This window comes from Periplaneta americana, chromosome 14 (assembly GCF_040183065.1).
Source record: "Periplaneta americana isolate PAMFEO1 chromosome 14, P.americana_PAMFEO1_priV1, whole genome shotgun sequence".
Taxonomy (NCBI): domain Eukaryota; kingdom Metazoa; phylum Arthropoda; class Insecta; order Blattodea; family Blattidae; genus Periplaneta; species Periplaneta americana.
This window is the reverse complement of record NC_091130.1, coordinates 142970244-142984738: the sequence shown is the minus strand read 5'-3', so window position 1 is coordinate 142984738 and position 14495 is coordinate 142970244. Positions and strand designations below refer to the sequence as shown.

At 37.3% G+C, this 14495-nt stretch overlaps 1 protein-coding gene across 5 annotated transcripts in view; it reads right to left on the bottom strand.

The window, feature by feature from the left end:
* The window catches only part of LOC138713782 (PRKC apoptosis WT1 regulator protein-like), a 45168-nt gene extending 30718 nt beyond the window's left edge, over window positions 1-14450 (bottom strand). The window contains exons 1-3 of one of the 5 annotated variants that reach the window (XM_069846195.1): window positions 14232-14450; window positions 6763-6825; window positions 1719-1837 (exon numbers count right to left, since the gene is read on the bottom strand). In XM_069846195.1, coding sequence (XP_069702296.1) covers window positions 1719-1837; window positions 6763-6791 — 148 coding nt within the window. In that variant the 5' untranslated portion in view covers window positions 6792-6825; window positions 14232-14450. The remainder of the gene's footprint in view (window positions 1-1718; window positions 1838-6762; window positions 6826-14231) is intronic. The other 4 variants (XM_069846196.1, XM_069846198.1, XM_069846199.1 and 1 more) reach the window with 4 other exon arrangements.
* Between the last annotated feature and the right edge of the window lie 45 nt (window positions 14451-14495).

Here is a 14495-nt window from a genome sequence, read left to right as displayed (position 1 = left end):
TGAGTGTTAAACGAAAAGCGCTTTCTGTGTCGGAAAAATTGGAAATATTACGAAATTACGAAGAGAACAGTACTCTTACTCAGAAACAACTCTCTGATTCATTAGGAATCCCAACATCGATATTAAGAAGGATAATAAAAAATCGCCACTCAATCACTACAGCTGCGACATCGTTGGGAGGATATAATCGCAGGAAACTGAAGTGTGGTAAACATGAGGACTTGGAGAACATGTACACGGCAAACAACTACACTACCTACCAAAAAGTAATTGGGCACTGTTTTTGCCCCTTTAGAACCTCATGGTACCACCTCTTGTTGCTATAACAGCAGCCACTCTGTCAGGCATGCTCTCCACTAGTTTGTGTAGGATATCCACTGGAATGCGTCGCCATTCCTCTTGCAACATGGCACTCAGTTGGACAATGGAAGTTGGCCCCATGTTTCGGCGGCTACTATGCAGTGGTATGCAGGCAATAATGTTCGCCGGTTGGACTGACCTGCACAGAGTCCTGATCTCAATCCCATTGAGCACCTTTGGGACTAATTGGACCGGCGATTGAGGTCTCGGGAGATGCGGCCAACTTCCATTGTCCAACTGAGTGCCACGTTGCAAGAGGAATGGCGACGCATTCCAGTGGATATCCTACACAAACTATAGTCCCGTTGCTCTTATTTCCCGAGACCTCAATCGCCAGTCCAATTTGTCCCAAAGGTGCTCAATGGGATTGAGATCAGGACTCCGTGCAGGTCAGTCTAACCAGTGAACATTATTGTCTGCATACCACTGCATAGTAGTCCCGAAACATGCGGCCAACTGAGTGCCATGTTGTAAGAGGAATGGCGACGCATTCCAGTGGATATCCTACACAAACTATAGTCCCGTCACTCTTATTTCCCGAGACCTCAATCGCCGGTCCAATTTGTCCCAAAGGTGTTCAATGGGATTGAGATCAGGACTCCGTGCAGGTCAGTCCAACCGGTGAACATTATTGTCTGCATACCACTGCATAGTAGCCGCCGAAACATGGGGCCAACTTCCATTGTCCAACTGAGTGCCATGTTGCAAGAGGAATGGTGACGCATTCCAGTGGCTATCCTACACAATCTAGTGGAGAGCATGCCTGACAGGGTGGCTGCTGTTATAGCAACAAGAGGTTTTGCCACGAGGTTCTAAAGGGGCAAAAACAGTGTCCAATTACTTTTTGGTAGATAGTGTATAAATGACTTTTTTTCCGAAAGAATTAAATACAGTACATATTGTAAATGTCTTTGACTTACAGTGCAGTAAGTACATAATGGAGTAATACTATATTACCTTTTATGAATCATGTATTTCAATAAGAAAAATGCTAATAGATACTGTATATAAGTCAAAATTAGTATACCCACGTAATACGCGGTCCCGATTAATATGCGGTTTACATGCGGTCCCTTGAACAGCGTCTTATCGGGGTTTTCTGTATATTAATTACCGTACTCTTCAAATATTTTAAATTACAGTAGAATCCCTCTTAACCAGCACCAAAGGGACCAGGCTAGTTCTGGATACGACGTTTTGTTGGATTACTGAATAAGTACCAGTATATACATAAAAAAAGTTTGTATTTCATGGTGCCAAATGTTTAAATAAAACCTTTTGCAGTGAACAGTGTAAGTAACAAACACAAAAGATTTAAGACTAAAGAAGTTGATCTTACAGTAAGATATATTACAAACCAATTCTAGCTGGAGGATTCACAGTTCTTGCACGAGCAGTTCTAATTCGAGATCGTCGAGACGAAAGTTCAAAATCATTTTCTAGATCTTCTTGACTGACTGAACTGGACGCCATATCACTGCAAAAAACAACAATTAAAAATAAATACATTCTTTCTGTTAATTATAGCACATGAAAATTATGATGACTAATGCTGGCGGTTTCCGACCCAAACACTGCTTTTAGGTTGGACACAGCTGGCATGTTGTTCTGACAACTCGCATAAGAAGAGTCCGGTGAAGAGGTTACAGAATGGGGTGAGATATTTATATTGTTATTTATTTATTTAATCCACTCAACAATGTAATTACAGAGTAGATAAAATGAAAATAACAGTAGTAATACATATAATAATGGTATTTAAACTTAAACAGTTACAATCCAATACTACTCAGCAAAAGATATTAAGCAAATATTACATGTAAATCTCGGTAAACAAAAACAAAAGTATTACAGTATGAAGAAAACTTAGATTATATTAAAGTAATAGAGCAAGTGATGAAATGCAAATAACTAGTCACAGATTAGTAACAATAACACAATAACTGATGAGGGACTAGACCTACGTTAAGTCAAAATTAGGAGTGAGTTTGTAATAATTGATATGAAATAATTTAAGAAAGAAGACCAAAAATACAATATGCAAACCAGTTAAGACCTATTTATTAGCAAAATACTTATGGAGTGTTTTGAACGCTACCGGTATTTATTGCTCTTTAGCGATATAAATAACATTCAAGTTATCATTTATATCCTGTTTTTGTTCTTTAGTGTTGTAAATAATATTCAAGTTATCATTTATATTGTTATCGTTATTTAGCAGTATAAATAATATAAATTTAATATTAGTTTTGGAATAATACAGTTGCATAATACTAGTGTTAGTTTTTTCCTTTCATAACATTACATTATACTATCCTGAAACACAATAAAATGGAAAGGAGTGACGAGGAATTGAACCTGAGACGTTGACATCTAAATTTCTACGTTCTTCTGACTGAGCTACGGGGGCACAAGTAGAGAAACATTTGCGGAAAAATTGACCCAATCCCCCTTCAATATTTTCTGATGATTTGTAGAAGCTCGTCAATGATGCGGGGGACAAAGGCTAATTGGGATTTCCCGGTCTCTGATCAGGTCAAAAACCCTGATAGAACTGGTATCTAATCCTTGTGGTGAACATTCAAACAATTAAAAGTTAAAAAAACAAAACAAAAAGCCACTATTCAATATTTAGCCCATCTTCCTCCCATCTCGATCACATCTTACAGTCGAGTAGCACTAACGGATGCACGCGCATGTGCGCGCACACACACACACACACACTCACTCTCACTCTCTCACACTCTCTGCTCTGCCCATTGCATTCTCCAATCTTTCCTATTTTCTGCCTTCCTTTTAGTCTCCGCATATGATCCTCATATCTTAATGTTATCTATCATTCAATATCTTCTTCTGCCCCGAACTATTTTCCTGTTCATCATTTCTTCCAGTGCATCCTTCAGTAGGCAGTTTCTTCTCAGCCAGTGACCCAAACAATTTTTTTTTCTCTTTGTGATCAGTTTCAGCATCATTCTTTCTTCACACACTCTTTCCAACACAACTTCATTCCTTATTCTGTCTGTCCACTTCACACATTCCATTCTTCTCCATATCCACATTTCAAATGCTTCTATTTGCTTCTCTTCACTTCGTCGTAATGTCCATGTTTCTGCCCCATACAATTCAACACTCCACAAAATGCACTTCACTCGTCTCTTCCTTCATTCTTTTTCCGTCCACACCTGTGGAGTAACGGTCAGCGCGTCTGGCCGCGAAACCAGGTGGCCCGGGTTCGAATCCCGGTCGGGGCAAATTACCTGGTTGAGGTTTTTTCCGGGGTTTTCCCTCAACCCAATATGAGCAAATGCTGGGTAACTTTCGGTGCTGGACCCCGGACTCATTTCACCGGCATTATCACCTTCATTTCATTCAGACACTAAATAACCTAGATGTTGATACAGCGTCGTAAAATAACCCAATAAAATAAAATAATAAAAATTCTTTTTCCAATGGGCCCCAGAAAATGCTTTTTTTTCCATTAGAAGCTTCCTTTGCTCATGTTTGCAGTTGTTCTTGGGAAGGATAAATGCGGTAGCTTCCCATTGCTTTTCGCACACTACTCTCTCTTTCGTATCTTAATAGATCCCAGTGGGCCCCAGCGTGGAGGGAGGAGAGTGGATGTGACTAATTGGGCCCTCGTAGCCTATTTGCGTTTTCGTCCTCTTGTAAGGGAATGACAAATCTTCCACTGAATTGCTTACTGCCCTGTTCCTTCATAATATTTTACTTAATATATATTCGTTGGAGCATTATGTTTCTGCTGTGAACAACTGAACTCCCGATACCTTCATATGACACTGCCTCCTTATGATCACTGTAACTGGTAGTTGTCTTATGCTGAATGTAAACAGGGACTACATGACTTAGGCTAGTAGTCACAACCCTATGTGCATATAACTCGTTTTTTTTTTTTGTTTGGGTTCCAAAACCGAAAGCCCTGGTGCTCACTGAATACATAAACTTAATTAGTACAACTCTATTATTATTACTACTAATACTACTGCCATATCAGTGGCTCATTTGAGAACACTGGTTTTCCATACAGGATGATCCCGGTTCGATTCCCGGCTAAGCCTTAATAGAAATTGTGGACAAAGCTGATGTTGGAGAGGGTTTTCTCGGGCTAATTGTGTTTGCTCCTATAATTCCATCAACACTTTCCACCTTCCCCTAATTTCGTTTATTATCTGCAATAATAAATATACGTTGGTATGAAGTCTTGGCATTGTATGGGGTTACGATGTTGATATAGGAAGAGTTTGAGTCTCCAGGTCATGGGGCTTATCAGGTTGCTTGTGTGCAAATGGGCCTCAGGCAGGATGGCCCACCTGTCAGTCGACGATGACAGGAAGGGCTTGGTGTTCTGAGCCACCACGACTTATTAGGCTGCTTGTGTGAGGGAGGAACCTGTCTCTATCAGGGTCTGAGTCAAGATGGCCCACCTGTCGGCATCGGATTCACGAATGCCACTAAGGCCTATCTGTCGGACTTAGCTAAGGCAGCCATCAGTAAATTTTTTTTGTTTATGCCACGAAATATATTTTTGTTGAGAATAAAATCTTTCTTTCTTTCCATTTGCAGCCATAATGTCATAATAAATTGTGATAAAGTCATGGCATAATAATTCATGAACCTGATGTTAATTACTAAAACAGTCATAAAAGCGACAGGACCAATTATATTTTTTCTCTCTCTTTAAAAAAAAAAACATAAAAAGCACTAGATGGTGCTCGAAAGCAGAACCTCACGAATACCAGCCCGGAACGCTACCATTATGCTACAAAGTAACACAAGGGATAGTTTAATTATAACTGTAGATATCAGGCAACATGGTCCAACAAAATGTAACATCGCCTGTCTCCGAATTATAGCGAAGATTCCCGAAGGGAACTTTGCTTCTAGAGAGTGGTCACTTTTTCTTTTGACAGTTGTACATCAGTTATTCATAGATTTCAAAAAGGCATATGACTCATTCTTATTGAATTTGCTATTCCCAAGAAACTAGCTTAGGCTAATTAAAATGTGTCTTAGTGAAACGTACAGCAGAATCCGTACAGGCCAGTTTTTGTCTAATGCTTTTCCAATTCACTGCGGGCTAAAGCAAAGAGATGCACTATCACCTTTACTTTTTAACTTTGCTCTGGAATATGCCATTAGGAAAGTCCAGGATAACAGAGAAGGTTTAGAATTGAACAGGTTACATCGCTGCTTGTCTATGCAGATGACGTGAATATGTTAGGAGAAAATCCACAAACGATTAGGGAAAACATGGGAATTTGGAAGTAAATCCCAGAAAGACAAAGTATATGATTATGTCTTGTGACCAGAACATAGTACGAAACAGAAATATAAAATTTGGAAATTTATCTTTTGAAGAGGTGGAAAAATTCAAATATCTTGTAGCAACAGTAACAAATATAAATGACACTCGGAGGAAATTAAACACAGAATAAATATGGGAAAAGCCTGTTATTATTCTGTTGAGAAGCTTTTATCATCCAGTCTGCTGTCGAAAAATCTGAAAGTTAGAATTTATAAAACAGTTATATTACCGGTTGTTCTGTATGGCTGTGAAACTTGGACTCTCACTTTGAGAGAGGAACAGAGATTAAGGGTGTTTGAGAATAAGGTGCTTAGGAAAATATGTGGGGCTAAGAGGGATGAAGTTACAGGAGAATGGAGAAAGTTACACAATGCAGAACTGCATGCATTGTATTCTTCACCTGACATATTAGGAACATTAAATCTAGACGTTTGAGATGGGCAGGGCATGTAGCACATATGAGCAAATCCAGAAATGCATAATTATAGAGTGTTAGTTGGGAGGCCGGAGGGAAAAAGACCTTCGGCGATGCCGAGACGTAGATGGGAGGACAATATTAAAATGGATTTGATGGAAGTGGAATGTGATGGTAGGGACTGGATTAATATTGCTCAGGATAGGGAGTGATGGAGGGCTTATGTAAGGGCGGAAATGAATCTTCAGGTTCCTTAAATGCCATTTGTAAGTAAGTAAGTAAGTATGTGTGTTTTCCTGTGGTTATCCAATTCCAAATCAAGAAACTTTGTGCTTATAGATTTTTTGCTAAAAACTCCATTCAATTAATCTAATATTGTTAAAACATGAGTAGGCCTACTATTGTATGTACTAAATTTGATTACACATTGGTTTTATCAACATTAAGTACCAGTTATTTGCAATAAAGCAATCATTCATTACTAGCTTTAACACTGTACTAGAAGTGTTTATTAAGTGGTTACATTAGCTTCAGATAATCGTACTTGTATTATCTGCAAATAAGATAACCTGGGCTAAAAATATATAACATCATGGGTAATATGTAGAACTATAAAAGGTCAAACCGAGCAAGTTGGCTCAAGACGGTAGAGTTTGAGACTCACATTCCGGAGGTCCTGGGTTCAAACCACATGGCCGGCCAATCTAACTGGGGTTTTTCCGGTTTCCTTCAATCACAAAGACAAATGACGGATTGGAAACTTACATGCCATGATTCATCACCACCTCAATCACCAATATCATAAACATTATTCAAAATCTAAAATGAGTTACATGAACACAAGCCATCTATAGCACACGACAACAGAAACAGGAACTCAACAATAGTAACAACCTACTGACACACTCAAAGATCCTAAACACACGATATGACCACATACTTGTTCTGGGCATTGCTTGGTACATACATGCGAAGTTTCAAAGCAGTAGTATAAGTAATATTAACATTAATTATTCATATTAATTTTATGTTAATATTTTTATATCTATATAATTCACATCTTATGCTACAATTTCATGGATTTTTTAATATTTTTTTTTTCTCAAGGTAGCTTATGGCATGGTAAAATAGGATAATTTAAGCATTTCAAATTAAAAAAAAATCATGTATATATTAGAGAATTAAAAATTTGTAGACCCAATCATACTTTACATTACACAAAATTAAATGTCAATTGTCAAATATTAGAATACACTGAAACAGCAGAAAAAAAAATTCAGAATAATATGTCAATAAATGTGGGAGTAGATAGATTTTGAAGCCAAGTGAATGTGTAGAAAAAATTTGAATGTACTTATTTTACATACATCCTGAAACTCTATCAGTTGCACACATATATTTACTATCTTAAACGGACTTTCTGTCTCTATGTACGAACAAGCAGTTAGAAAATTGAGGAAAACCACAGTAATTTTGAAATAAAGAGAGGAGAAACCTTGCAGAGGGAATAGGAATGACCTGTCATGGCATTTCAATAGGTACCATAGTGCACTACTTTAAAAATGGCGGTAGAAACATTTGTTAGAAGCGGAATTTGCAAATGAAACTTGGTGAAATTTTAATGTAAAAATCCAAATATCGCATTTTTTTGCCATATATGGAATATCTAAACCAGGGATGATGAACACATGTAATATCATCAAATTCTCGAAACCGAATTTTTGTATCTCCACAGTATTTTCTCATTATGTCTTGTATAATAAAAAAGTAAGAAAATCCAATAAATTTTATATGAAAGTTTCTGAAATCAACAGAAATATAATTCAGGCTAAAGATCATGAAGAAAATGTTAATTTAAAATCGATTAATGAATTCACATTAAAAAAAAAAGTCAATAAGCTGCATTAATTCAAGACAACAGTCATAGAAATCAATATACCTTCTTCCTTTTCATGTCTTAAGAATTCCTTATCATGAACACAACCCTCACGTAAGTATTATATCTGACAGCTGATATGAACTTTTTCTCTAGATAAACTGGAGGATTTCTTCCTATCTCGACACCTAATTGAATCATATTCAATAATCCGGTACAGTCTATTCTAGTAAAAGTTGATAAGTAGTTCAAAGATATTAGACCTTTGTCTTTGTAAACTAGGTATATACAGTGAAACCGGTTCAAATCGGAACCTGAATAATTCGGAATCCTTTATATTTCGGAACAATTTATTGGTCCCAGCGAAATTCGTATGTATTATGTATATTTTTTTCTGAATAAAACGGAAACTGTCCAATGCGGAAACTGGCTGCTACTGTTCAAAACGGAAATAATATTTTGGACACACTATATTTTGTAACTAGCCTATATTTTGAAACAGCGTGCAATTTCAAGGAATATACGAAAAATGTAGGTCACTAAGATAAAAACAAGTTTTCTTTGCAAAATTTTTGAGGGTACGAGGGTGTGTTGGCCTGTCGGTCATAAATTTTATTACCCTGTTGACTAGATAGATGAGTCTCTTCAGTTCTTCACAGATTTTCAAAGCTTCACATTGATATAGTTATCGAGTTAAAGGAAAATTAGAAACGAAGTGTGTGTGAAATAATGTTGAAGTTCAGTTGTGGAAAACTCAGGTGTGACACTTCAAAGATAATGATCATAATGATTGAGTGGCTTGTGGCCAATATTGAGGACATAAAAGGAACCATAAAAAATGAACTGATGTGGAAGTGGGCTCTTCATGACCTTTCAAAGAACATGCCAATTTCTGGATCTATTCTGCAAACCAAGGCACTGAACGGGCAAAGAAATTAGATAAGTCAGAATTCAAGGCTTCTAATGGATGGCTTCTAGTTCAATTAATTAATAATGTGCAGTGATATGTGAATGAAATTTACTAATCTCACCAATGGAATAAGCGACAGAAAGCTGATTTAAAGTGAGTAGTATTAAACGGAATATTTTGTACTTCTTGCAGTTTGCGGCATGTCATTTTGTTTTTCATGTATACGAATGATAAACTATTCCATTTTAATGTCACACCTGAATAATACAGAAACCTGTCCACAACGGAAAAAAATTAGAACCATGCCACTTCCGTCTTGAACAGGTTTCACTGTACTAACTTACATTAATTAAGAACAAAGTAACTCCTATTTCAATATTTTCAGAACAGAATATTGTTATATTATTCATTAGATTAGGAAATAATAACAAACATTACTACACATTTTATTCAATGAATTGTGATATGTAAAAGACCGCGTCTATGGTGTATGGCTAAGCAGAGAGCCCAGGTTCGATCCCCGGCTAGTTTGCGATTGAATTTATTGTAGATAAAGCAGACACCCTGCCCTATTATCTCCTGGCTTAGCTGCCTCATTAGTAGTGCCTTGTTGGTATCACTTGTGAAGTTCAGATCTGTCTCCGGACAGTTGACTTAACAACAAACAAAGCAGACACTGCAGAGGGTTTTTCTCGGGGTACTCTCGTATCCCTCTTTTATTCTAAAACACTCTCCATCTCCCCTCATTTCATCTAAGTTATTGTCTGCAATAGTTAAAAACAGACTGAGGCTTATCAGATACTTCTCTGGGAATGGAACCTGAGGCTGTCACGGCTGGGGCAAGATGTCTCATCTGTTAGTAATGGAAAAATGAATGTCTCCCTGGCAATTTATCGGACTTGGACAATCATCAATCATCATATATAGACTATAGATCGCATAATGAGTCAAGGATCCGTTACAGGTCTGGTCCCTGAATTTCCAGCCATCAAGTACAGTCACCCAAAAAAATATTGTGCTGACAACCAAGCAATTCAAAATCTTATTTCTTTTACAAAATAATGAAAAAGTGGGGGTTTATGCATCAAAAATCTAAAAAATATACAATATAGCCAGTAGTCTACAATATGCAGGAACGTCTAAAATATGCGAAAATATGTAGGATTAACTTCGAATCGCTATTCGTTTTTACATATGTTCCAACATGTTAAATATGTTTTTTTATGACTTCAACTGCCCAGTAAAAATATTTGCATACGAATCTTAGTCCTAGAGATGACTGTCTAAGTCTGATGGATAGCCCAGTTGGCATTCGTGAATCCGACGCTGACAGGCGGATCATCCTTCTTGGACTTAGCTAGATCAGCATTGAAAACCTGCTCTATCCCCACATATCATCTCAGCCTCTTTTGACTACTACATATGATAGATGAAATGAGGAGGAAGTGGAATGTGTTGGTGGGATGAAAAAGAAAGATGGGAGTATCCAGAGAAAAACCCTCTGTAACAAATTCCAATCAGACCTGGGCGGGGACTGAACCCAGTCTGCCTGGATAAAAGGTCAGTGTGCTAGCACTGTAGCCATAGATCCAGCTCCCATACCCTCAGTTCAAGGATGTACGTTAGTCCTACCAAGTGCAAGTTATTCATTCTTTCTTTACGTACCTTTGTTCCATCTGCCCCTTTCCCTATCCAAGAATTGTTAAACAAAGTACGTCTGAATAAGAATTGACAAGGTATTTTCACTGCTGTTATGCTGTAGCTGTTAGGCAGTTTTTAGTGCATTTTGCCTTAAATTATTTTATCAAGAGTGTATTTCCAATGTCAACAAAAGGTGAACATGTGATTTAAACTCTGTCAAACAAAAACTAGAACATAGGCCTATTATTTAAGGTATGAAATGAACTGATCATTCAAGTAGGCCTAATTATCAATATTTATACATATTAATAGTTCATTATGTTTATAATACTATATATTTATTAAATTCGAACATCCGCAAACCACTCATTTCATTTTGTCTTTCAGCCATGTTGATTTTGTATTATTTAAAGCTAGGGCAAGAGGACTAATAATATAATAATAATAATAATAATAATAATAATAATTATATATATATATATATATATATATATATATATATATATAGGCCTCTTGAGCTAGGGGCAGGTCAACGTAACGAACTAGCTCTGAAGTCCGTTAAATTCTGCCCAGGGTTTTTTCTTTTAGGCTTCAGAATCATGCATGAAATTTCAGAATTAGGGCCCATGTAAACATCTACGTGTACTGTATATATAAAATGACTCTTACTTGTTTTTCACAAGCTTGAAAAAATATAACTTTCCCATCCGTAAAAAAGTTCTTGTCGGTTCCAATCTCTTTTCGCAGTAGATCACTTCTAATAAGATTTATATTTAAGCATGATATCTTTAATTAAGCAAACTGAATTATATTGTACGAATAACAATGTTGAAGTCTGCACATCACTAGTTCACCACTGAACGATAAGGGATCAAACTCCTAACGCATTAACTGGAGAGACCACTGGCTATTTTTTGTCCACGCCATGAGTGTGCCTTATCTGATACGCGCCCTTTTTTTTTAATTTGTTCGATGTTTCTACAGACAACAGACTGTCGATCTCTGTATACATTGTTGCCGTATTGTAGAGCTTTCCTTTCAGAGAACTCCGCTTTCAACAATAACTAAACAATCAACGGCAGTACTATTTCGGCGAGTTACACAGTAAATAAATTTATTGAAGAAATTACATTTTAATCGTGAGAACTATGAATTTTCTTATCTTAAAATGTCACAAAATTCTTTCTCTGAGCGGCTATCCTGATTGAAGCGGATTCGTTGTTATCCTTGAGGCGCCGTCAGCGCCTATACTGACCATTACGGATTCGTTTGTTTCCGTTCAACAATTTTGCTGCTAAAGAGAGGAGAACTGCTTTAATGTTTTGGTCTTCAAATATATTTAGGTGAGTTGGCTGCTATCAGTTTTATAGGCCTACTATACATATAAAAATTTGTATTATTGCTTCCCTCACACAAAACTGCACCGCACGCCACTGCGTAGTTACTTTAAAATAAATAAAATACAGATGTAGAGATTAAATACGAATTATGTCTTTTAGGTCCTAACCCACGAATTTAGCCATTTTAGAACCTATAAAATTTAATTATGTTATTCGCTGGTACATAAAATGGAGAAGAAAAGTGATACCGGTACTTCGAGTGTAACGAGATAGCAACAGAATATGTTCGAATCCAAGAATCCGGGGATAGATTTAGTAAGAATTTAAAATAAAGTCACAAGGAATAATAAGACTAAATTAGCGCAGAATTAGATCTCTTCGTTCCGGTACTCCGTTTACAGCCTACTCCTTCAAGTGTTACAGCTCTCTCCTCAGTCATCACGAAAGTTTCACGCTAGTGTACACTCACGCTATGCCTTGCACAGCATATACAAATCCGTGACAGGTTAGGTTAGTTTAGGCTTTTGTTATGCGTTATACATATACGAATCTGTGATAGGTTAGGCTTCTGTTATGCCTTACATATATAGATCTTACATTTTATCTCTGCCGGCCAGTAACGGTTAAATCTAAAGTGTCTTAGCTTACAATGTGGACGTCAGCCTATTAAAAAGCATTACAACCTTTCTACCATCTCCTCGCCTCCTCCCCCCCCCCCCCGCAAATGTGACGTTGCACAGAGACAGACAAAATATAATACTGGTACGGGTAAAACATCGATATCTCCCCACACTACACACGGGAGAGCAAACGTACTGAAATCATTTTTTTCGCATTCCTCAACTAACCCACTAATCTTGTCACATACCTCGACCTCATGTCAATTAGCTATCACCTCATTTAACCCATCCAATCCATAACGAAACGCAAAACAGACGTCAGTCCCGTGTGTGATGTGGGGAGATGTCGAAGATTGGCCCTGGTATGTAATAACAATAAGGTTCTGTAATGACGAATTTTCACTTCCGAAATCACAAGAACTAACTGTGCACTAGTTTCACCAACGCAACTGTAGGTTAACTATGTTACAGTAGCACCTGATCCTGAGGATAGTGTTGTATTGTGCTTTACCCTCCACTGGTCTGTATTTCCGTAAAAACTGTGAGTTAACGTTTAGATTTGGTTATATAAGGGGGCAGCTAAATGACACGAAGTCGAGAACTGTAACGAGTGGCACTAACCGTGACTAGATGTGGAGAGACAGTAGCGACATCTGACTAAACTTGTCACAGTCTTCGGTCTCCTGTCACTTAACTATCCCCACATCCAACCCACTCTAACCTTATCACAAGCCTCGGCCTCATGCCACTTACCTATCCTCTCATCTAACCCACTCTTAAAGTCACAGTACTCGGTCTCCTAACACTTAGCTATCCCCCTCATCTAACCTACTCTAACCTTGTCTCTTTTCCCGGCCCCATTTCACTTAGATATCCCTCAGCTAACTTAACCAAATCTAACAGTTAAATTGCAATACTTATGGAGATTCACGCCGGCGGAAGATAGAACTCAGTGCAGTAAAATCCCCACGATCAGATGCTACCACTAATATGTACCAAATACGATAACCCATGGTGTCGTTAAGTAAGCAATTACAGTAATTATTTTTATTAGTTATCTTGGACTATACTTTAACTGCCAAAATGCATTCAAATCTATACATGAAATTACACATTAAAAATACGAAGAGACTTATAACTGAAAATGATATATTTCAAAGTTTACTCATTTATGATCAAGACAGAAGTAAAGTAACTATTTTTAAGTATACAACTTATTCCAAATATTATACTTCTGATTCATCTTGAAAACTGTTGAACTTCAGTACATAAAAAAACTGTAGCTACTTACACAGAATACCAGTAATGGCATTTATTTTCATGTCAACCTTTCGCAGTTAACGATTAAACAGTAACTTCAAATGAAAGTCAATCTCTCTTCATATTATAATCAACTAATAATGTAATAAACATGTGTGTGTGTGTGTAAATTGAAGGAATTTCAGGATATCGGGGTACGATTTATACTTTCCGTAAAACCTAACTATCCTACAGTGTCCCTCATCTTAAACATTAAAACCCCAAAGTAAATTAACTTTATGCGGTATTTGGTGATTTTATTGAAGACTCCGCCTATATAACAAAACATAAGAGATGGAAAAGGAAAATATTAGTGATCATTCCTCCAAACAATGAGTCTAATCTCGGCCGTAATGAACTACAAAACACGAACCTAGCCCTAAAGTGAGTAATCAGCAGTCACTTTCAAACCTCGTATTTATTGTACCTGCTTTAAAATATGCTTACCGGACACCAGAAGTTCTCGTAAAATCGTTGTAGCAGAAAATCACTTGTACAAACGCAAACTCACGGACCTGTCAGAATATTATGATAATAGTGCCTTCTAGCGGCTCCAATGTTCCGTAATTATTTCCTACAGCTGCATGACCACTCCTCACTGCCACACAGTTCTCACCGGCTCCGGCTGTGTACAGTACAATCACGCACGCACGCACGACACAAAATAGAAGACGTGGTAGTGTGTAAAGAATGTAATTACGAAGGCCATTA